Source organism: Gossypium hirsutum, chromosome A04, assembly GCF_007990345.1.
Source record: "Gossypium hirsutum isolate 1008001.06 chromosome A04, Gossypium_hirsutum_v2.1, whole genome shotgun sequence".
Taxonomy (NCBI): Eukaryota; Viridiplantae; Streptophyta; class Magnoliopsida; order Malvales; family Malvaceae; genus Gossypium; species Gossypium hirsutum.
Window position 1 is genome coordinate 84,179,950 of NC_053427.1, and position 25,097 is coordinate 84,205,046.

Genomic DNA, 25,097 nt, shown 5'->3' on the forward strand with positions numbered 1-25,097 from the left:
TGAACTAATATTCCGGTGCCCATTAATTTTGGGTCGTTACAAAACCTTTAAAACGACATCAGGTTACTCGTCAGAGCTAAACTTGTGTCACATGTATCTTCGAATCCTTAACAATCATCGATAATCAATCTATATTCGTGTATACAAGACCTAAACTAAGTTCTCCAGGGCAATTTCAACATAAAAGTTCATATACATTTCTTTACAATTTAGTACAAATCTCACATTTTGTATCAAATCACAAACAATCCAAATTTCAATTAAAGATGCATATATTCATAATTTTAAATACACAAAAATTTAAACACAAACACACCATATGAACTTACCTGGTCAATTCATCAAACAAGTTGAATTTGCAAGGACTAATCAATAATTTTGCCTTTTTCTCAATTATCCTCGATTTGGTTCAATTGCCAATCTATACGATAATTCAATTCAATTTATCAATTCCAAATAGTTTATAATATTCTATTTTATGCATGGATCAAATGCCCTTAAATTTTGCATTTATTCAATTTAGTCCTTAAAATCAAATTTGCCATAACTTTTAAATTTGAGCTTCAATTTCAAAATCGATCTCAAATAAATCATTTTAGGACTCTCTATCATCAATAATTATAGAAATTTCACATCAGTTTCGAAATCTATGCACTTAGCCTTCATGTTCAAAACTAACAATTTTTATTTTACAAACTAGTCATTTTTCATTTCTAAGTAGAGGTGTGCATGGGCTGGGACAGGAAAGGTTCGGGCCAGGCCCAACTAAAAATTTAGGTCCGTTTGCTAGGCTGGGCCAAAATGGGCCTAAAATTTTGCCCAGGCCCGACCCGAATAAAAATGTTAAAACCAGGGCCCGACCCGGCCCGCCCATATTAATCTTTATATTATTTTTTTATATAATTTTAATATATATATAAACTATCAAAAATACTAAAAACATCAAAATAAATATTTCTCAACATATTGAAAATAAATTTTAAAAATATGTATACTTAAATAACACTAAAATAGATGTAACCTAACAAGCAAATGCTTCTAAAATAATAACAAAATTAACAAATGTGTTTAAAATGATAAAAAAATTAACAATAAAATAAATTTTATACAATATCCAAACAATAACAACAAAATAGTAGCAATATAATAGTAAAATAGTAGCAAAATAGGGAGAAAACAATAAGAAAATAATATTAAAAAATAGATTTTTTGTCATGTAGTGAATTCGGGCTTGGCTTGGCTAGGCCGGGCTCGGGCAAAAAATGTCTTACTCGAGGCCCGACTCGTTTTTTAAACGGGCCTAATTTTTTTGTTCAAGCCCATTTTTCGGGCCTATATTTTTTCCCAAACCCTCCCAAATTTCGGGCGGGCATTCGGGCCGAGCCGGGTGGCCCAGCCCATGCACACCTCTACTTCTAAGCTTAAAATCTAACAATTTAATATCAATTTCTTTAAACATTCATCAATGAAAATTTTTAAAAACTTTAACAGTTTTACAAATTGGTATATGAGTTAACTAAATAAACAAGATGAATACCATCAATACAAGAGAAGACGTATGCACCATTAAAGCAACAACCATCAACAAAATCATTGGTGCAAATTTGGCAAAGTCTATAACCACGTACATCACCAATTCTAAATCTCTTCTCGTATTTTTCTTTCCTTTTTTTCCTTTTTCTATTTTTTAAAATTATATTTTTTACCTTCCTTCTTTCTTTCACATCCTTCCTTTCTCTTTCCTATTTCTTTTTCTTTCTTTTTTTGGTATAAACACATGTGTCATTATCCATTTATGGTCTGAGTTTAGTCCTACCCAGGCTAAAGGTGGTATTCAGGTAAAGTCCCCCATAATAGTAACAACTTTAAGATTTGAACTTAATCCAAATTCTTAGAAAAGAAGTCTACTTCTTTTTTTTCCAACCACTCTTAACAATAGCTCTCTCACATGGCTTAAACCTTAAGACTTGCACCTTCAACTTCCCTAATCTATTATCTCTACCATCAAATTGACTTGGAATTTTGTTGGGGTGCCCTCCTTTATAAAAGAAAATTGTTCTCTATTTTATGGTCAAAGTGTGGCTTGTGGGAGAGGGATTAGCAAAGATATATTTTGATGTTGGGTGTTGAAAGAAGATACCGTAATTGACGGGTAGTGCTAGATAGTGACGATGATGCTTTATGGGAAGGGTGATGGCAAGGTACAAGGGCATGGGTTGGTGCAAGTAGGGTGGCCAAGGCAGGTTAGGATAACGAGTTTGGGTTTTAAAGCCGAGCTTCACGTTTGGATCTCACGAAACAAAAAATGAAAAATTAAGCATAACCTAAACAAAAATTACTTACAATAAAGACGCATACGCCAGCCAACCACACAATGGTCCCATGGATTCTCCAAACAACAATGATGGGAATGATAGGATGCAAAGGGATAAAGGTACGAGATTTCTCGTAGGCGTACGAGCCCTAGAATCACTGTTACTTTGGTAAGTCATTTTCTTTAATCTATCCATCTTTCTTCGTCCCATCCTCCTTAGAGAGACTTAAAATAATTATAACTAGAACTATTTGATAATATAAATTAAATAGGATTTAATTGGTTAAAAGTTAGAGATTTAATCTTTATATTTAAAAATTAAATAATCATCGATGTTGACACCATTTTTGATGAAAACGGGGTCGACTTGGATTTTAAAAAAAAGAATGAAAACGGGAGTCGCCACCAATCCTTTTTGACGAGGTGTGATCGGGTCACCTCAAAAAAGTGGTTGTTTTTAATAAATGATTTAATTTTATTTAAACAACGATTTTGGTCTACGAAATTCAGAAAAATGAGTTCGGGAGTCGGTTACGCACGAGGAAGGATTAGCACCCTCGATACGCCCAAAATTGGTACCTAGTTGATTAATTAGTGTCTTAGTGTCGAAAATTGAAAATTTGAAGAGTTTTAAAAATACGATCCTTAAAAGAAACTCTGATAACGTGAATTGAAATATAAGATTCTCTTGTTCCGAAGGAATATCACATCCAGCACGTTAGGACACGATACTCTAAACCATCGAAACCAAGATCACCTTATAGTTTAATGAAACCACACTTTGAAGCTTTAAGAGGATATTTGGCTATTTAGTCGAACGAGAAATCGAAACCCAGCACGTTAGGGCACGTTTTCTCGATTTTCCAAATGCGAAATATTGCCTTATTTAGAAAAATTTCCTTTTGATGCTTGGTGTTAATGCTTGACAAAACAATAACGAATACGACAAGGTAAGCAAAGTAAAGTGAGTAACAACAATACAATAGGCAAAAATGAAATGACGAGGCGATTACATAAATAAAGCATACAAATAAATAAATAGAACTAACATTTTAGAAAAAGCACAAGTGTACATGGATAAATAAACAAACACCAAATAACAATGATGACGATAAATACAATTATGTAAAAATGTATATACATGTATAATTTTTAGCCATAAAATAAGAAACGCATATAAATTATAGAATATGAAAACATAGATAAATATATACATATATAAAAAAATCGGTAAGTATTATAAAAATAAAAATGTAAATATGTGTTTATATATATTTACAAATTGTGATAATATAAAATATATGTATGTAAATTATAAAATATGTGAAGTATACAAAAAGCATTTTTAAGAATATAAAGAATATATATAAGTATGTATATGATGTAAAATATGCATAAATATATGTAAGTATATAAAAATTATGAAATATGAAAAATATATTTAAGTATGTATAAGTACGTATATATACATATATGAATTAAGATGTATGTATTTATGCTTATACCTATGTATACATAAAAATATGAGATATAAAAATATAAAAAGTATATTTATAATAAATGAAAAGTATGTACGTAAATATATTATAAAAATGTATCAACAATTTGAAATTATGAATATTAAAATATTTTAATATAAATAATATATAAGATGATGACATATATATTTAGCGATATTAAGAATCCATATAACATACGTAGAACATATATAGTATATGCATACCTTAGAAATGATAAGAATGATAATAAAACTATTTTCTACACTACATAAATACATACACATATATATATAAACAACAGTATATACAATATAATATTAGAAAAATATATATAATAGTGTAAAATATAACTAATAATATTAAAATATATACAATGATAATATATATAAAAGATATATGTACATATAATTATATAATATAAAATTAAAATATAATAATACGACATAAAAAAACATGACACAAATAAAGTATAGTATTAAGGACACATATATAATACATGAAGAATATACATAATACTAAAATATTTAGGTAATATATGCGTATATTAAAAACTAGTAATAATATTACCGAGGTATATACAAATATGTCAAGTATATATACGTATTATAAATATATAAATATATAACAAAACATAAACTAATAAAAATAATAATAATAATAATAATAATAATAACATTGGAATATAAAAGAAACAAACATAAGATTAATAAAATATTAGAATAAAAATGAAATAAAAATATTAAATATGAAAATATATATATATGTATACACGTACATAATAAAAATATATACTAATACATAATAATAATACTAATACTAATAATACTAATAATATAAAAATAACAAGGATATTTAATAAAGATATAAAAATAAACGAAAAAAGGACTAAAATTGAATTAAAAACAAAGTTGTGGGGCAAATGTGAAAGGAAATGAAGAGAAATGGGCTTATTTGAGCGCGCACAAAACATAGGGGGACCGAAACAACAATTATTCCATTCCATTAAAACGCAGCACATTAGCGGGGACTAAATCAAAAAGCGCGAGAAATTATGGGGCCAAATTGAAAAAAGAAAATGACTTAATTGCAAAACCCTGAAAAAGCGGAAGGACTGCGCGCATAAATATCCCATTCAAATGAGAACACGCGGATCCTCTAGCGGGTCGGGTCGGATGGGTCGGGCATGGCCAAAACGACGTCGTTTTGGGGCTTAAGTGTAGCCCCCAAAACGACGTCGTTTTGGAGGGCTATATAAGGCCTAAACTAACCAAAAAATCATTTGGGGAGAGGGAAAGAAAAAAAAAGAAGAGAGAGGGAAGAGAGAAGGGAGAGAGAAGGGAGGGGGGAAGGAAAATCCGGCCAGGGGGGCCGGTCACCGGACGGCCACCGGAGGCTCGCCGGCGCCGGCGCCGGCCACCGCAGCGGTGGCCGGAAAAGGTAAAAAAAATATTTTTTTTATTTTTTTATTTTTTATGTTTATATTATATTGTTATTTTTATATTTTTTTAGTATATATATATGGGAAAATAGAACAAAAGACAAAACAAGAATAGATTCACAACCACCTTAGGTTTCCGGTTCTGATTTTTGGGTGTTCGAATCTCTGCCTTTTGATGTTAAGATTGTAGTATTTCGGATATCAATTGTTTGCTTTTGGTTAGGAAATTGAAAGAGAGAAGAAGAAAAAAAAGGGTCCCCCAAAATACAACCGATTCTTCCCTTTGAAATCTCCAAAAAACATCAAAATCCTCTTCCGTTTACAATGACCATAGGGCTTTTATATAGCCCAAAATCCAAAAAAAAATACAAAGAATTTCATTTTTTGGTGTTTTTCTTTGCTGTCCTTTTTTGTCTTCTTTTGCAGGCATAGAGTGGTGGAGGCAAGTGGGTGTGCTGGTGGCAGACAACTGGTAGTGGCGGGCCAAGGTGGGGCGGCGGCTAGGGTTCTTCTCCTCTCTTTTTTTGCTAAAATTGTTTAGGTTTGGGCTGGGCTTAGGGTTTTAGTCTGTTGGGCTAAATTGGGTTTGGTTAGGGTTGGTTTAATTTTGTGATGGGTTGGGCAAATATTGGGCTATACAGCTGCCCCTCTTTGCTCGTTGTCGTGTAACGAGAACTGAGCAAAGACATAGAAAGACCAATTTTGCCCAGCCTTGCAGGGCCTCGACTTCTTTTGACACTTCTCTTCTTCAGGTAGCCTCATTCCGTCCACTGTGCCTTGTTGCTTCGATCCATTCTACTGTACTTCAGGAAGATCTGATTTGTAGCTTTAATCTTCTTCGCAAGGGAACGAAATTTATGTTTTCAGTCTATTCCACTGCAACATCAGGGGGATAAGACCTGACACGATCTCCTCTACTGTAACTTCAAAAAGGTAAGATCCTTTATTTTAATCCACTCCACTGTAATCTCAGGCAGATAGGATTACTATCTTCAATCTACTCCGCTGTAATCTCAGGGAGATAAGATTTGAAATTTTCGGTCTGTTCCACTGTAATCTCAGGGAGATAAGATCTATCATTTTGATCCGCTCCACTGTAACTTCAGGGAGATAGGATAGTGTCTTCGATCTGCTCCGCTGTAATCTCAGGGAGATAAGATCTCTGGCTTCAATCTGCTCCACTGTAACCTCAGGGAGATAAGATCTGGAATTCTCCGGTCTACTCCACTGTAACCTCAGGGAAATAAGACCTGATGTGATCTTCTCTACTGTAACTTCAGAGAGATAAGATCTTTTAATCCGCTCCATTGTAATCTCAAGGAGATAGGATTACTATCTTTGATCTGCTCCGCTGTAATCTCAGGGAGATAAGATCTCTCATTTTGATCCGCTCCACTGTAACTTCAGGGAGATAGGATAGTGTCTTCGATCTGCTCCGCTGTAATCTCAGGGAGATAAGATCTCTGGCTTCAATCTGCTCCACTGTAACCTAGGGAGATAAGATCTGAAATTTTTTTTGGTCTGTTCCACTGTAATCTCAGGGAGATAAGACCTGTATAATAAACCTAATTATGCCTAATGATTAGGATGACATGATCAAAATGAAACAAATGCTCCTAACTAGACATATGTGAATGGTGTTTGCATGAATGCAGAATTTTATTTTTCCGAGAATGATCTCGCTTAGGTTATCACTACTCGAAGTTTATCAAGGTTTTGTGACTGATGTGCTACAACGCCTTCTCGCTTGACTGATTTTTCTGAAGAAACATTTAGCCAGACTGTCCCCATTGTAAACCTCAAAGTTATATCCACTGGGACGCCAAAATTTGTACCATCATTCTCTCACAGTAATCTAAGGGTAGAAATATGTGGCTTTTCCTCTGTCCTCTTTTATCACAATTCGGGGATATAGGATCTGAACCGTTCTGGTTTCCTACACCATTCTCAAGGTGTCGTACCAAAGTCTTATGCGCAAGTGAAGGCTCTCTTCTCCGAGGTAACCTCTTCCTATTGCCTGATGATCATTGCTTGCTTGTTCATTTAAGCTTTGTAATTAACACGACAGCTCGTCATTTTGTTCAATCAATGTTTAGACAACCAAATCTGAAAGGATAGTCTTTAGCTTAGACTTTTCCTTCTTAGATATTTCACCCTTTAAACTTGGTATTTTCTAAACAATAGTCATGTTTCAGGTCCCTATATTATTTAGAAATTTTCCAGAGTAATGTGCAAAACTTCTTTCCTGAAAGTTTCATTAGTTCGTTAATCACTATTCCTATGCAACATGTTTGCAAAAAGATCATAACAATGGATAAGAATAAAGCTAGTTCTGATCATAACTCAAATAAAACATCACAGATGGCGAAAGAAAAGGCAACAAAGAAATGGATTGAGAATGTGCGTTTTCACAAAAAGAAAGGAAGAAAAAAAAACAAGATAATGTATTTTCAAGAATACACATAAGAACTAGGTGCCCCAGTTATCGCAGCTTGAGTTTCTCTGTACAAACTTTCCGAAGACCCTTCTGAGTTTGACATGTGTTCAGGAGATCTGCAATACTTTGTCCATGTTCCAAGACGTTGCATATCCTTTCTTATTGGTTCAAGTAAAGCAAGATAATCATATGCCCCCGATCAAAATTTGATCCGCTCAAATCCTGATGCTCCAATCCTGCCCAGTACTTGAGTCGCCTTTTCCAGGTTTTCGACTCAAGCCCTCTTTGGTCTCAAAGTGCCCTTTACGGGTTTTCACCTTAGCCTCTCCAAAGTTTTTTTTTTTTCAAGTGAAGTATTTCTTGACGGAGTCTGCGTTTACAGGATTTGGTAAACTTTTTCCATCCATCTCGCATAGGATCAAAGCTCCACCAGAAAAGGCCTTCTTTACAACATAAGGGCCTTCCCAATTTGGCATCCATTTTCCTCTAAAATCTTTTTGCATAGGAAGAATCTTTTTTAGTACCAAGTCCCCTTCACGAAATTCTCGGGGGCGAACCTTTTTATTATAGGCTCGCATCATTCGTTTCTGGTACATTTGCCCATGGTGAATAGCTCTTAGCCTCTTTTCTTCTATTAGGTTCAACTGATCGTACCGAGATTGGATCCAATCGGCTTCATCCAACTGTAGCTCAGATAACACCCGTAGAGAAGGGATTTCAACTTCAATGGGTAATACTGCCTCCATTCCATAAACCAGAGAAAAAGGCGTTGCCCCAGTAGAAGTTCTAACAGATGTTCGATAGGCAAGGAGAGCAAATGATAATTTCTCATGCCAATCCTTGTAGGTTTCAGTCATTTTCCCCACAATCCTTTTAATGTTCTTATTGGCCGCCTCCACTGCACCATTCATTTTGGGACGATACGGCGATGAGTTATGATGCTTAATTTTAAATTTGCTACAAACTTCAGCTATTGTGCTATTATTCAAGTTCATCGCATTGTCGGATATGATCCTCTCAGGCATTCCATATCGACAAATGATCTCCTTCTTCAAGAATTTGCTGACTACTGCTTTCGTGACATTTGCATATGAAGCAGCCTCCACCCACTTAGTAAAGTAATCAATTACTACGAAGATGAAGCGATGCCCATTAGAAGCCTTTGGTGATATTGGCCCAATAACATCCATACCCCACATGGAAAACGGCCAAGGAGAGGTCATGACGTGAAGAGGTGAAGGGGGCGCGTGTATTTTGTCTCCGTAAATTTGGCATTTGTGGCACTTCCTGGCATAATCAATACAATCTCCTTCCATGGTGGGCCAATAGTACCCAAATCTCATGATCTGTCTGGCCATCGTGAAACCACTGGCGTGCGTCCCACAAATACCCTCATGGACTTCTTCCAAAATTTTCTTGGCTTCCACAGCATCCACACACCTTAACAGTACTTGATCCTTCCTTCTTTTATATAACACTTCTCCATCTAAGACATATTCAATGGCTATCTTTCTCAGAGTTCTTTTGTCATTCTCTGTCGCTTGATCAGGGTATTCCCGATTCTTCACATATTGTAGGATACTCTGATACCAAGGACAATCATCTTTTCCCTCCTCCTCAATATTGCAGCAATTAGCCGGGGTCTCAGAGATACTCATCTGAACAGGCCTCATTGCCTCAAGTCTATTCACCTGAATCATCGAAGCTAGAGTAGCTAAAGCATCAGCCATTTGGTTTTCCTCCCGTGGGAGGTAATAGAAGGTGATATCGTCAAACTCCTCAGCCAATTCAAGAACTAGTTTTCTATAACCGATTAGCTTAGGATCCCTAGTCTCCCACTCCCCTTTGAGTTGGTATATCACCAACGCTGAATCCCCGTATACTCTCAGTACTTTGATGTTCCGTTCAATGGCTGCACGAATGCCCATAATACATGCTTCATATTCTGCCATGTTATTTGTACAATCGAAGTCCAACTTGCTAGCAACAGGATAATGATCTCCACTTGGGGATACCAAAACTGCCCCAACTCCATTACCCGTAGCATTTGAAGCTCCATCAAAATTTAACTTCCATACGCGATCCATTTGAGGATTTTCTTCAGTATTCGCCACATACATCAAGTCCTCGTTTGGAAAATCGAAATTCAAAGATTCATAGTCCTCCAAGGCTCTACTAGCTAGGAAATCGGCTATTGCACTTCCCTTTATGGCCTTCTGACTGACATATACTATATCAAATTCTGAGAGCAAGATCTGCCATCTAGCCATTCTCCCGTTCAAAGCAGTCGATTCCATCATATACTTTAAAGGATCTAACTTTAAAATCAGCCAAGTCGTGTGATACAACATATACTGCCTCAGTCTTCGGGTTGCCCAGATTAGAGCGCAACACAACTTCTCAATTGATGAGTACCTCATTTCGCAATCGGTAAATTTCTTACTGAGGTAGTATATTGCCCTTTCTTTCTTTCCTGTCTCATCATGTTGGCCCAATACGCATCCCATGGAATTCTCCAACACTGTTAGATACAATATCAATGGCCTATCTGGACTTGGAGGTGATAAGACTGGGGTATTAGCCAAGTACTGCTTTATCTTATCGAAAGCCCTCTGACACTCTTCATCCCATTTACCCGGATTATGTTTCTTTAAGAGCCGGAATACTGGATCACATTTCTCTGTCAGTTGTGAGATGAACCGAGCAATGTAATTCAGCCTCCCTAGGAAACCTCGAACCTCCTTCTGAGTGCGCGGGGGAGGTAAATCTCGTATTGCCTTTACTTTGTCTGGGTCAACCTCGATCCCCTTTTTGCTAACTATGAAGCCTAATAACTTCCCTGATCTGGCTCCAAACGTGCATTTGGCCGGGTTAAGCTTGAGCTGAAATTTCTTTAATCTCAAAAATAACTTTTTCAAGACCTGAACATGCTCTTCTTCCGTTCTAGACTTTGCGATCATATCGTCAACATAGACTTCGATCTCTTTGTGCATCATGTCGTGAAACAAAGTCACCATAGCTCTTTGATATGTTGCTCCCGCATTCTTCAATCCGAAGGGCATTACCTTGTAACAGAATGTTCCCCATAAGGTAATGAATGTGGTTTTCCTCATGTCTCCAGGATGCATCTTTATTTGATTGTATCCAGAAAAACCGTCCATGAAAGAAAACAATGAATAGCCCGCCGTTTATCTACCAAAGTATCAATATGAGGCAGTGGAAAGTTGTCCTTTGGACTAGCCTTGTTTAAATCCCTATAATCCACACACATTCGTACCTTTCCATCTTTTTTGGGAACAGGGACGATGTTGGCTACCCAATCCGAATACTTGACCTCTTGTAAGAATCCAGCGTCGAATTGTCTTTTGACTTCTTCTCTTATTTTCAACACAATGTCAGGTCTCATTCTCCTAAGCTTCTGTTGAACGGGTTTACAATCCTCCTTTATGGGCAGACGATGCACCACAATGTTAGTACTTAGCCCAGGCATATCTTGGTACGACCACGCGAAAACATCCTTGAACTCTCGGAGCAAATTAATGAGGTCTTGCCTTGTCTTTGCGGTGATTTCAGTTCCAATTTTCACCTCCTTTCCATCCTCTAGGCTCACTATTTCTAACGATTCCCTATGAGGTAGGATATGCTTATCCTCTTGTTCCATCATTCTTAACAAGTCCGGAGATGCATCATAATCTTCGTCATTTTCAAAGTCGTGGGATCCCTCTGAACACACTTTTTGCTCAAAAATAGGCTCCGTGTTTGAGGCAGCGTCACTCATGTCATTGATATCTGAAGACCTATGAGGGCATATCAAAGAATATACCAAGAATATAAATTTATGAATATGTTTGTGCAAAAGAATTACAAATGAAAGAATTATTTGTAAGACAATCAACCAAATGAAAAATATAAAAGGAAAAAAAATGACTGATTGAGATGAACGTAGACACGTATTTCATTAAAATAATGATATTTAGGCCCAATGCCTATTTCACAAAAGATTTCATATCGTTTCTAGGCCAACAAACAACAGGAATGTTTTGAGCATTACTCTGAATAAGCCCTAAAGACTACAGGGATTTCTTCAGCAGTCCAATTGTTTAGCTCGCTTCCAGGCTCATAAGGGCAGATCTCCAACAAAGCCCTCCTTTCCGTTGCTTCTATGGCGTTGGTATAAACATTTTCCAACATTCCTCCCATGCCGCTACCGGACACTCCACATTCAGAATGAATAAATCCTCCCGACACAAAAGATGTAGATATGTGGGGAAAGGTTAAAGGCTCACACTTAGCTTCATGTCCATTCAAACGCGCCCTTCTTCTCTCTTGTCTCTTCTCTACCTCTTTCTTCTTCTGCTTTATGTCTGGCCTGTACCCTAAACCAAATCTATCAAACTTTTCCTTGGCATTGGTGCCTCAATCCTTCCCTGAAGATATTTTCCCAATCCTTTCCCGGGTAAGGCTCCTCTTCCTACCATCAATCGCAATCCCATCTCAGTGGTCCTGGATATTTTCGGTACTGGAATTCTATTTCCCTCCACAATAAACATCGCGTTCACAAATTCTAACGACCGAAAAGAACATTCTAGTGCCTCATCGTTGATGTCCACATAAGGTGCATCGCTAGTCATCATTGCGATAATATCCTCCTCTGCATCTATTGTTACCAACCGATCCTCCGATACCAACTTCACCTTCTGATGTAATGATGAAGGTACTGCCCCTGCTGAGTGTATCCACGGTCTCCCCAATAGACAGTTGTAGGAGGGTTTAATATCCATTACCAAGAAATCCACCTCATAAGTGACTGGGCCAATCCTTAATGGTACCTCAATTCTCCCCATAACCTCTTTTTTGTTCCATCAAATGCCCTTACTATGCTCTGGCATGCTTTCATGTGCGAACTGTCTATTGGTAATCGACTAAGAGTGGACAAAGGCAATACATTTAGTGCAGATCCATTATCAACCAAGGCCCCCGGGAGTGTGTACCCTTTGCATCGGACAGTAACATGCAGGGCTTTAGTAGAACCTCTTCCTCCGGATGGTATTTCATCATCATTGAAGAAGATAAAATTGTCAGCACCAATATTGTTGATCAACCGATCCAGCTTGTTTACCGAAATATCGTCAGCCACATATGTTTCGTTTAGCACCTTTAAAAGTGCATTCCGATGTACTTCTGAGTTTAGGAGTAAAGCTAATACAGAAATGCGGGCTGGCTGTTTGTGCAGTTGCGCCACAACACTGTATTCACTGTGTTTCAAAAACTTCAAAAACTCCTTTGCCTCCTCTTCTTTTATTGGTTCATTTACCAATGGCTCAACTTCTACTGCTTTCCCTTTCCTCTGTTCTTTCTTCCAATTCTCTTCCCTGGACGACTCTGCTTGAGCGTCATATCTTTTTCCATTGCGCGTGTAAGAACCTATTTCCTGATTTCTTTCTGCTCTTTTCCCAAAATGGTCACATTACACTCGTAATTCTACGGCACCATTTTGTTATCCCTATAAGAGAAATTTGATGGTTTCTGGATTACAATTTTCGGTGTTACCTGAGCCCTAACCTCATTACCCCTAGGGCGTGAGATAATGACCACAGGATGATTTATTTTTGGAGCCTTTGTTCCGAACTCTGTCGCGCATATGCTTCTCATTTCTTTCGCATCTTCATAAAACCTCATCTCCTTGTTATCCATCATGCTTTGAACCAAAGCCTTGAATCCTTCACATTCTTGGATTTCATGCCCTGTTTTATGGTGAAATTCACAATAATTTCCCATCTCATGCCCTTCCTCAGAATCTGAAATAACCAACCCTCTTTTCGCCATTTCTTTCCAGACCCGTTTCAATGGAGTTTTTACTTCAGCAATGCCAGTCTTGACTTCTTCTCCCGTACCTTCGCTAACCATATTCACCCCCTTATCTGCGTGATTAGGTAACGGATTCTTTGCGTTAGGTGAGTCGTCAAGTTTGACGACACCTAAATTGATAAGTCCTTCTACTACCTTCTTGAAGGCAGTACAATTTTCTATCGAGTGCCCAGAAATTCCCGCATGATAATCACATTGCGCGTTCATATCATACCATTTTGGATACGGGGGTTGTAGAGGATTCAAGTAACGGGGAGCAACAACATGTGCATCGAATAAAGTCTGATACAACTCCTTGTATGACATCAGGATTGGCGTGAATTGGGGCTTTTCAGTAGTTTGCCTAGCTCCCGACTCTTGTCTTGATGATCCCTGTTGATTAGCAACCACTTTCTTTGGTTGATTCACGGTAATTGACCTACCATAAGCATTCACATTATTCACTTCATTTTCTCTTTTCCTCGGGGGTGCCCTCCTATTATTTTCTCCTCCATCTATTTTTCCACTTTTAATGGCATGCTCAATCATTTCACCATTCATGATTATATCCGAGAAATTTTTTGAAGCGCTTCCCAACATGTGAGTGATGAACGGGGCTTTCAAAGTATTAATAAAAAGCGTCGTCATCTCTTTTTCCAAAAGCGGTGGTTGCATCTGAACCGCCACCTCTCGCCACCTCTGCGCATATTGTCTGAAGCTTTCGTTCGATTTCTTCTCTAAATTTTGCAGAGTTATCCTGTCAGGCATCATTTCTGAGACATGATTGTATTGTCTCAGGAAAGCCTGTGTTAAATCCCTCCAAGTAGCAATTTTAGCTCGGCTCAGCTGATTGTACCACTTTGACGCCGCTCCCGTAAGACTTTCCTGAAAACAATGTATTAATAATTGATCATTATTAATATGCCCCGTCATTCTTCTACAAAACATAGTAATATGGGATCCTGGGCAACTAGTCCCGTTGTATTTCTCGAATTCCGGCATCTTAAATTTGTAAGGGAGCACCAAGTCCGGAACCAAGCTCAGATCCTTTGCATCTATTCCATAGCTTTCGATGCTTTCTATTGCCCTAAACTTTTCTTCTATCCATTTCCATTTCTCCTCAAATTGTTTTGGAAATTCCTCCTTCGCCTTGTCCTTTTCAACCATCTCATCAAGATCTGGGACAGCAATATTATTCGGGCTATCACTGGGATTAAAGCCCGCTCCGGGTTGAAAATTCATTGGGATTGAAGCATCGCCTTGGAACTGCTGGGGCCTAACCGACACAGAGGGTCTCCGCAGATGCAGCTCAGTCTGTACTTGCGCATGCGGAGGCGTGAAACCTGGAGGATAAAGTGGTTCACCATTGTTTTCTTCTTCACTAACAATCACAGGACCTTTACCCTTATCTACTCCCTTCAATAATTGCATCATCTTAGCCACCAGATCATTTTGGGACTCCTCCATCTTTTGCACCATGTCACGCTGAATCTTTTCCATTTGATCTTTCATTTGCGCCTGCAACTGGTCTTGTATTTCTTTTTGAAGTCGCTCTAGCTTCTCCAACCTTTGGTCCATAATTTTTGCCTTAGCTCGGGTGCCGTAACTTTGTTGGTTTTCCAGGTTAACTGAAATGATTTTATTCGATTAGGTTTTTTTTAAATGGTCATTAATGCATATGATATGATTCAATGCATGAAAAGAATGCAAAGAAAAAGAATGCGTTGATTCTAAATTTAATTCTATTAGAATAATTTTTCTAGAAGACAGATTTTTTTACATGAAAATAGTTTACATATGTGGTATTGCCCTTCATAGTCCAAGTAAACGCTGATATTTTCTTCATGGTTAAACCCTGTAAATTCTCCAAAAGATGCCTTTGCTAGCTCCTTACTGCTTAATCTGAGCCTCGATCTCTTGCTCGCTTATCACCATGATATTCATCAAAGTGCCGGCTCTTGGATAATCTTCGTTGGCAATTAAATCAAGTCATGTATTCCTTCGTGGACTTCCGGCTTTCTCTCGTCATGCCTTCGTTGGCTTGAATCTCTAGAAATTACATCATGTATTCCTCCGTGAACTACCAGCTTTCTCTCATCGTGTTTACTCAGACTATATTCAGGTGACCGCACTATAATCCACTTTATCAAGAAATTCGTTTCCTTATGACAAACTATTCTATTTAGGAATCGAATTTCGAATCAACACATTCTTTTCTTTGATGTAATGTAATGCAAATGCATGAATGTAAAAAGAAAGGAAGACATTGATTCTGAATTTAATTTCATTGGAACAACTTTTCTAGAAAACAAATTCCTTTACATAAAACGGACTACATACACGGTCTTTCTCTCATATTCCAAGTGAAGACACCTTTCTTCCTCTTCATATCTGGATCTTATGGTCGAGTCTGACGAATTCTCCAAGAGATGTCTATATTAACTCCTTTTTTGCTTGATCCAGGCTGCGACTCGTTGCTCACTTATTTCTATGATACTTTTCAGCTCCTTTAAGAAAGTCAAGACATGACAGCTCTCGAATAATCTTTGTTAGTTTCTGTCTTCAGGCAATAAAGCAAAGTCTTGTATTTCTTCACGGACTATCAGCCTTCTTTCATGTATTCACTTGGACCATATTTAGACAACCGTGTTATAATCCACTTTATCAAAAAATTTGTTTTCTTATGACAAACTGTTCTATTTAGCAATCAAATATGAATCAACACCTCCTTCCTAGGATGATGTAATAAAATGCAATTATAAACAAAAACAAAACACGTTAGTGCAGAATAAATAACAAATAAAGCAATTCGAGTTTGGAGTGGCTCTACGTAGGGTAGGCTCTTAGGTCTCTCTATATGTGGTTTGGTTCTAGAGTAAGGGTACCTGAACCAGCAGATTCCTCGATCCTCACCCATTATAGGCTCATATGGACCGAGTTCAGTTCAGGGGAATACTTTTCCCTATGGCCATGCGGAGATGAAAATCTCACGAAGACATAGGTACGGATGTATCCCGGAAGCGATTCACTATCCCATGCGGAGGTGAAAACCTCACGAAGGCGTAGTTTCTCACTCCCACTTAAAAAGGTGTGACCAGCGGTCATGCAATGCAATGTGCAGAGGTATAAAATAAAATACAGAACACGATAAAAAATATAACTCAAAACAAAAGTGATGCAATGAAAGGATCGTAAATTTAAATCAAATTTTCCACTTTCAACAAAAAGACAAGAAATAATCAACACGTGGCTTGACTCTCTCATTTCGTCCCCAGCGGAGTCGCCAAGCTGTTGACACCATTTTTGATGAAAATGGGGTCGACTTGGATTTTAAAAAAAAGAATGAAAACGGGAGTCGCCACCAATCCTTTTTGACGAGGTGTGATCGGGTCACCTCAAAAAGTGGTTGTTTTTAATAAATGATTTAATTTTATTTAAACAACGATTTTGGTCTACGAAATTCAGAAAAATGAGTTCGGGAGTCGGTTACGCACGAGGAAGGATTAACACCTTCGATACGCCCAAAATTGGTACCTAGTTGATTAATTAGTGTCTTAGTGTCGAAAATTGAAAATTTGAAGAGTTTTAAAAATACGATCCTTAAAAGAAACTCTGATAACGTGAATTGAAATATAAGATTCTCTTGTTCCGAAGGAATATCACATCCAGCACGTTAGGACACGATACTCTAAACCATCGAAACCAAGATCACCTTATAGTTTAATGAAACCACACTTTGAAGCTTTAAGAGGATATTTGGCTATTTAGTCGAACGAGAAATCGAAACCCAGCACGTTAGGGCACGTTTTCTCGATTTTCCAAATGCGAAATATTGCCTTATTTAGAAAAATTTCCTTTTGATGCTTGGTGTTAATGCTTGACAAAACAATAACGAATACGACAAGGTAAGCAAAGTAAAGTGAGTAACAACAATACAATAGGCAAAATGAAATGACGAGGCGATTACATAAATAAAGCATACAAATAAATAAATAGAACTAACATTTTAGAAAAAGCACAAGTGTACATGGATAAATAAACAAACACCAAATAACAATGATGACGATAAATATAATTATGTAAAAATGTATATACATGTATAATTTTTAGCCATAAGATAAGAAACGCATATAAATTATAGAATATGAAAACATAGATAAATATATACATATATAAAAAAATCGGTAAGTATTATAAAAATAAAAATGTAAATATGTGTTTATATATATTTACAAATTGTGATAATATAAAATATATGTATGTAAATTATAAAATATGTGAAGTATACAAAAAGCATTTTTAAGAATATAAAGAATATATATAAGTATGTATATGATGTAAAATATACATAAATATATGTAAGTATATAAAATTATGAAATATGAAAAATATATTTAAGTATGTATAAGTACGTATATATACATATATGAATTAAGATGTATGTATTTATGCTTATACCTATGTATACATAAAAATATGAGATATAAAAATATAAAAAGTATATTTATAATAAATGAAAAGTATGTACGTAAATATATTATAAAAATGTATCAACAATTTGAAATTATGAATATTAAAATATTTTAATATAAATAATATATAAGATGATGACATATATATTTAGCGATATTAAGAATCCATATAACATACGTAGAACATATATAGTATATGCATACCTTAGAAATGATAAGAATGATAATAAAACTATTTTCTACACTACATAAATACATACACACATATATATAAACAACAGTATATACAATATAATATTAGAAAAATATATATAATAGTGTAAAATATAACTAATAATATTAAAATATATACAATGATAATATATATAAAAGATATATGTACATATAATTATATAATATAAAATTAAAATATAATAATACGACATAAAAAAACATGACACAAATAAAGTATAGTATTAAGGACACATATATAATACATGAAAAATATACATAATACTAAAATATTTAGGTAATATATGCGTATATTAAAAACTAGTAATAATATTACCGAGGTATATACAAATATGTCAAGTATATATACGTATTATAAATATATAAATATATAACAAAACATAAACTAATAATAATAATAATAATAATGATAACATTGGAATATAAAAGAAACAAACATAAGATTAATAAAATATTAGAATAAAAATGAAATAAAAATATTAAATATGAAAATATATATATATGTATACACGTACATAATAAAAATATATACTAATACATAATAATAATACTAATACTAATAATACTAATAATATAAAAATAACAAGGATATTTAATAAAGATATAAAAATAAACGAAAAAAGGACTAAAATTGAATTAAAAACAAAGTTGTGGGGCAAATGTGAAAGGAAATGAAGAGAAATGGGCTTATTTGAGCGCGCACAAAACATAGGGGGACCGAAACAACAATTATTCCATTCCATTAAAACGCAGCACATTAGCGGGGACTAAATCAAAAAGCGCGAGAAATTATGGGGCCAAATTGAAAAAAGAAAATGACTTAATTGCAAAACCCTGAAAAAGCGGAAGGACTGCGCGCATAAATATCCCATTCAAATGAGAACACGCGGATCCTCTAGCGGGTCGGGTCGGATGGGTCGGGCATGACCAAAACGACGTCGTTTTGGGGCTTAAGTGTAGCCCCCAAAACGACGTCGTTTTGGAGGGCTATATAAGGCCTAAACTAACCAAAAAATCATTTGGGGAGAGGGAAAGAAAAAAAAAAGAAGAGAGAGGGAAGAGAGAAGGGAGAGAGAAGGGAGGGGGAAGGAAAATCCGGCCAGGGGGGGCCGGTCACCGGACGGCCACCGGAGGCTCGCCGGCGTCGGCGCCGGCCACCGCGTGCGGTGGCCGGAAAAGGTAAAAAAAATATTTTTTTTTATTTTTATGTTTATATTATATTGTTATTTTTATATTTTTTTAGGTATATATATATGGGAAAATAGAACAAAAGACAAAACAAGAATAGATTCACAACCACCTTAGGTTTCCGGTTCTGATTTTTGACTTGTTGATTTACTGATTTTTGGGTGTTCGAATCTCTGCCTTTTGATGTTAAGATTGTAGTATTTCGGATATCAATTGTTTGCTTTTGGTTAGGAAATTGAAAGAGAGAAGAAGAAAAAAAAGGGTCCCCAAAATACAACCGATTCTTCCTTTGAAATCTCCAAAAAACATCAAAATCCTCTTCCGTTTACAATGACCATAGGGCTTTTATATAGCCCAAAATCCAAAAAAAATACACAGAATTTCATTTTTTGGTGTTTTTCTTTGCTGTCCTTTTTTGTCTTCTTTTGCAGGCATAGAGTGGTGGAGGCAAGTGGGTGTGCTGGTGGCAGACAACTGGTAGTGGCGGGCCAAGGTGGGGCGGCGGCTAGGGTTCTTCTCCTCTCTTTTTTTTGCTGAAAATTGTTTAGGTTTGGGCTGGGCTTAGGGTTTTAGTCTGTTGGGCTAAATTGGGTTTGGTTAGGGTTGGTTTAATTTTGTGATGGGTTGGGCAAATATTGGGCTATACACTCTCGAACATTTCAATACAAAGAATCGAATTTATTATTTCTTTTCACTTTTACCCACTTACCCCATCTCTGCTATTTGCGTTTTTTTTCTAAGGATAGCTGGGAATTTGTTTAAAGATTAGTTGACCACATGTTGATTTTGACAAGCAAAAAGCTTGATTTATGTATTGGCAATATGCCATTGTTTATGTTAATGAAAATTATCAGATTTCATTCAATCTTATGCTCCATTCTTCCTTTGCCTTCCATTCTGTTCTCCATTTTTGATAGTAGCTAAAAGCTTGAACTTCAAGCATTTTTCCTTCATATTTTACCCGGGTATAATACGTTGCTGCTGGTGCTCTGTTTGAAATTCTTACTTTACCCGGTTAAAGTGTGTTGAAAAACAACTGTTTTATAATAATTGAGTATTATTATATATTTAAAATGATTTATAAATAAATCATTGCAATACATGTAAAAATAATTTAAAATATAAATTTATTAATATATATATATATATAAAGTAAACTCAATCAAACAAAGAAAAGATAATAAATTCTCAAATATATAAATTTTTATTAAAACAGCTTTTCAGGAAAATATTTTCAGGAAATCTGCTAAACAACAGAAAATATTTTACATTGATTCATCCAAACACCAGAAAAGTAAATCATTTTCCAGAAATCATTTTCCAAGAAATTATTTTCCGGAAATCATTTTCCGGAAAACATTTTACCTGCAAACAAATGGAGCTTAAGTTACATTACGCTCAAAGAACTCAAGTTCACAAAATTATTGAGAAGAACAATCATAAAACCCTAAAGAATTACTGTAAAATGAACTTGAACGATACCTTGGCCATACAAGAAAGTAGGGGAAAAAGGGGCACAATATGTAGTCTAATGCAGAGCAGTGTCAAGGATTAATCCCCAAAGAATTGCGTAGTGCACTCCGAGGACAGATTATTCCACAAGAACTCTTTTCTTCATCAACTCCAATATGGCATCCTACTGAGATTTTAACAACTAGTAATATGAAGATCACTCTTTCATGAACCATCCACAAGCAAACAGAACAAGCAAAAATCAATTCAGGAAATGCTTCATAATTGATCAAATATATACTGGAAAAAAAAGGGGTTCTTCAAAATCAATCATGGAAATATGAGAAGAAAAGTTTCAGAGATTGAATCAAAAATTAAAAAAAGAAAACATAACTTTTTACCTGCAAGAAATCAACAGGGAGATTTCCTCTACTTTTAGCTTGAGGAATGGATTGGAGTTCCCTAAAATTGGTGATAAAAGCCAATCTACCATCCCTAGAAGAAGCCAACCATGTCCCACCAGCTTGCCATCTCTTCCACCAAGAATCTCCCCACCCTCCCACCATATCAATGGCTCAGTTGGCCTTAAAAACAAAACCCCAAAATTCCAAAAATTGAAAATCAACAAAGAGTAAACAAAGAAAGGCACTTGAAAAAGGTGTATATATATATTTACCGGTTGTGATACTCGCCTCTGTTGAGAAATAAAATGAAAGGGTAAAGTGGGTGTGTTTCCCACATAAAAACTGCTATGCACATGGTCGAAATCTCCCTACAAGAAAATGGCTCTATGCTATTCACAGCAGTTGACTTCATTGATAGCCAAAAAAAAGAAGAAGACATAATTGCCTAATTTAGCCTTTAACCACGACTAGTAAAAAAAAAAAGCAGCCGATGATTTGAGCGATTGAAGGGGAAAGTAAAAGAGTGCGCGCCCACACGCTGCACCTCAGCAGCTGTCTCCAGCCCATTTCCCTCCCTTCCGAGCGACCCCATTCCCCTCTTTATATATGCCCCAAATCCCCCCATTGCCCTATACCTCCTCCTCCTCCTCCTCCTCCACCGCCACCGCCACCACCAACCCATTTCCTCTTTCATCGCCACCGCTTAAAATGTCTCTTCACCATTTGCTCTTTCCCATTCTAATACTCGCATTCTCCGCTGCTTCTTCATTAGCTGCCACTGCAAAAGACCAAACTTTGAACACTCATCAAGCTGAGTTCTTTAATCCCAAGCTTCCACCCAGAATCCTTTCCTCTTCCAATAAGTTCGAAGGCTCATCGGACATTGTCGACCTCCGTTACCACATGGGTCCCGTCCTTTCCTCGTCGCCGATCAATATCTACCTCATTTGGTACGGTAGTTGGTCTGTTTCCCAAAAACTCCTCATCAAAGACTTCATAAACTCAATTTCCCCTTCCGCGACGCCGTCTCCTTCCGTTTCCGACTGGTGGAAAACCGTCTCTCTTTACACTGACCAGACCGGAGCCAACGTTTCGCGGACCGTCGTCATTGCTAAAGAACACTCCGACACGGGTTATTCCCGCGGTTCTCACCTCACGCGCCTTTCAGTCCAACAAGTTATCGCCACCGCCGTCGAAGCCGCTCCTTTCCCCGTCGACCACCGCAATGGGATCTACTTAATCCTTACCTCCCAAGACGTCACCGTTGAAGATTTTTGCCGTGCCGTTTGTGGCTTCCATTACTTCACGTTCCCATCCATGGTGGGTCACACTTTGCCCTACGCTTGGATCGGCAACTCGGGTAAACAATGCCCCGAGGTCTGCGCTTACCCCTTCGCCGTCCCGGGATACATGGGTGGTGGCGGTCCGGGTTCGTTGGCCCCACCGAACGGAGATGTCGGGTTGGACGGCATGATCAGTGTGATCGCCCACGAATTAGCCGAGCTCTCCACAAACCCACTGGTGAACGCATGGTACGCCGGAGAGGACCCCACCGCACCGACGGAGATAGGAGACCTCTGTGAAGGGTTGTACGGTACCGGCGGCGGCGGAGGGTACATCGGTCAAGTCATGAGAGACCAGAAAAGGAAAACGTATAACATGTACGGCAATAAAGGAAGGAAATTCATGGTGCAATGGATTTGGAGCCCTGTTTTGAAAGCTTGTGCTGGTCCCAATGCTTTGGATTAAATTTAATTTCATTTTTCTGGGTTTTTTTTCCATTGAAATCATCAGATTCATTTCCATGGAATCTTGATTTTTGCATGTCAATTTAGGGTTTGAGATAATTATATGTATTGTAGAGTTGTATAAACAGGTTTATGATGAAGATTTCAAGTTTAAATATTATAGCATTATTTTATGTTTAATTAATATAAGTAGAAAATTTTCATTTCTTTGAAATTTGCCATTGTAGTGGTGGTGATAAAGAGCAAATTTAAAGCTTTGGTTTTCAGAAGAATCAAAGGTGTGATTTGCAGGTAAAAAAAAAAGAAAAGAAAGCAAAACAGTGCATAGTCTGAGCTTTACAGTGAGCGTGCTCCCCTTTTCACGCTCTTTGCTTCCAATTATGCTTGTTAAAGTGTTACGACATTTGCCACTTTGAATTTTGGAAGGGTAAATTACAAACAAATTTATTAAATTATTAATAAATTTATATTTTAGTCACTCAACTTCAAAAGTTATAATACTATCACTAAACTAATTAAAAAAAATTCATTTAAGTCACTGAATTATTTGAAAATTTTCATTCAAGTTACTAAATAGTTAAGCTTTTTTTTTAATTTAAGTCCAACTAATGAGCTCTAAGTGACGATTTGACAAATTAATATGATGGATCAGTACCCATCCATGAGTAGAAGGAGATATCTTAAATATAAGTTTATTTGACGATCAATGTTGTAGATTAGAGAATAAAACTGTTTGGATTTTGGTTCACAGATTCATTACATTCAAATTTGGTTTAAGAAAAATAATAAATTGTAAAAGAGAAGAGAAATGAGAGCTTTTGGTTTGTGCAGACGATGCAAACAGAAAATGTCATGCAACAACAATTTTAAAATTAAAACTTTCGATCAATTTAGTGATCATTTTGTAATTTTTTAAAATCGAGTGATCAAAACTTAAATTTACTAATAGTTTAGTGACAGTAGATGCAGTTCACCTAATTTTGGAATTTTGATTTGCTTTGTATAGGTAACATTCATTGATCGAGTTTTTATTTAGTTGCGAAATTATCAAAAATATATTATTTATATAAAAATTTAAGGTAGTTTTGTAGTGTTATATGTTTATATAAAACCTAAAAATGATTTTGATTTTTAAAACATTATGATAACATCGTGTCGATCAAAACATTTTCAATAATGATGACTTCAATATTTAAACCATAACATTAGGAATTTCAATAACTTTATTATCTTAACTAAAATTATATTTATTTTTTCATATGTCATAATGTAATATATAAAATTTTTATTTAATTTAATTCTCGTAAATTATTAACACTGTCATTTGATGATTTTTTTATTACACATAAACAATTATATTTATCTAAAAAAATAAATTAATGTAATTACTTTTTTTAATGTGTATATTAATTAACCTCAAGGTTTTGTGTTGAATTGTATTAAAATAAAATATATTTCTTTTTATTTATTAAAAAAATAAATAAATTAGTCCCTATATGTTAGATAAAAAAGTAAATTAATTTTTTCTGTTAAAATTTTGATCCATTTATACGATTAAAAACTTATATGGTTGACGAAATAATCATACATTAACATGTGACGTATCCATGTATCTCATATTGACATATAAAGACTAATTTTTAATAATAGAAATAAATAAAATTTTTAACAAAAAAAATTTACTCTTTAATCTAACCTACGAAAATTAATTTACCCATCTATTAAATAATATATTATATTAAAATTTTTTTAATTTCTTTTATTATGTTGTGTTTTTATCAAGTCTAAGTGGATCTTGAAAGTGACTCAACATTGGCACATGGGTCTCCATCATTGTTTCCTTTATTACTGAGTTTCAAAAATGTAAATTGAAAAAAAGTTACTGCTATATTAGAGTTAAATTATAATTTTGGTACCTACGGGATTTATTTTTTATTAGTTTGGCTCCTATATTTTCATTCTGTAATCTTCGTTACCCAAATCCAAATATTTATTTTAAAAAATATAAAGTCAACCAATCACACACCACTACATGTCAAGAAAAAAAGTTAAAAAATATTTAAATTT

At 35.7% G+C, this 25,097-nt stretch overlaps 2 protein-coding genes and 1 long non-coding RNA gene across 3 annotated transcripts; 2 read left to right on the plus strand and 1 right to left on the minus strand.

Moving 5' to 3' along the window:
- Positions 1–5,282: 5,282 nt before the first annotated feature.
- On the plus strand, positions 5,283–20,291 carry LOC121228242 (uncharacterized). The gene is made up of 2 exons (XR_005925784.1): positions 5,283–5,383; positions 19,544–20,291. It is a non-coding gene; the product is annotated as an uncharacterized lncRNA (long non-coding RNA).
- A 319-nt stretch (positions 20,292–20,610) lies between these two features.
- LOC121228241 (uncharacterized) lies at positions 20,611–21,737 on the minus strand. Its single transcript, XM_041111592.1, has 4 exons — positions 21,555–21,737; positions 21,280–21,462; positions 20,909–21,100; positions 20,611–20,791 (listed from the first exon to the last, which is right to left on the minus strand). Exons 1-3 carry the CDS (start codon positions 21,719–21,721, stop codon positions 20,971–20,973), a joined length of 480 nt encoding a protein of 159 aa, XP_040967526.1. The 5' UTR covers positions 21,722–21,737; the 3' UTR covers positions 20,611–20,791; positions 20,909–20,970.
- Positions 21,574–23,190, plus strand: LOC107886573 (protein EXORDIUM-like 5). Its single transcript, XM_016810572.2, has one exon. It carries the CDS (start codon positions 21,889–21,891, stop codon positions 23,029–23,031), a length of 1,143 nt encoding a protein of 380 aa, XP_016666061.2. The 5' UTR covers positions 21,574–21,888; the 3' UTR covers positions 23,032–23,190.
- The last annotated feature ends 1,907 nt before the right edge of the window (positions 23,191–25,097 follow it).

Bases quoted from the DNA above. Each gene is read 5' to 3' on its own strand.
- LOC107886573 (XM_016810572.2), top strand. From the start codon at position 21,889: ATGCCCCAAATCCCCCCATTGCCCTATACCTCCTCCTCCTCCTCCTCC.
- LOC121228241 (XM_041111592.1), bottom strand. From the start codon at position 21,721: ATGTCTTCTTCTTTTTTTTGGCTATCAATGAAGTCAACTGCTGTGAAT. The intron at 21,463-21,554 runs GTAAATATATAT...TTTGTTTTTAAG, and splicing joins AGAGGCGAGTATCACAACCG to GCCAACTGAGCCATTGATAT. The intron at 21,101-21,279 runs GTAAAAAGTTAT...GGTTCATGAAAG, and splicing joins TCCCTGTTGATTTCTTGCAG to AGTGATCTTCATATTACTAG.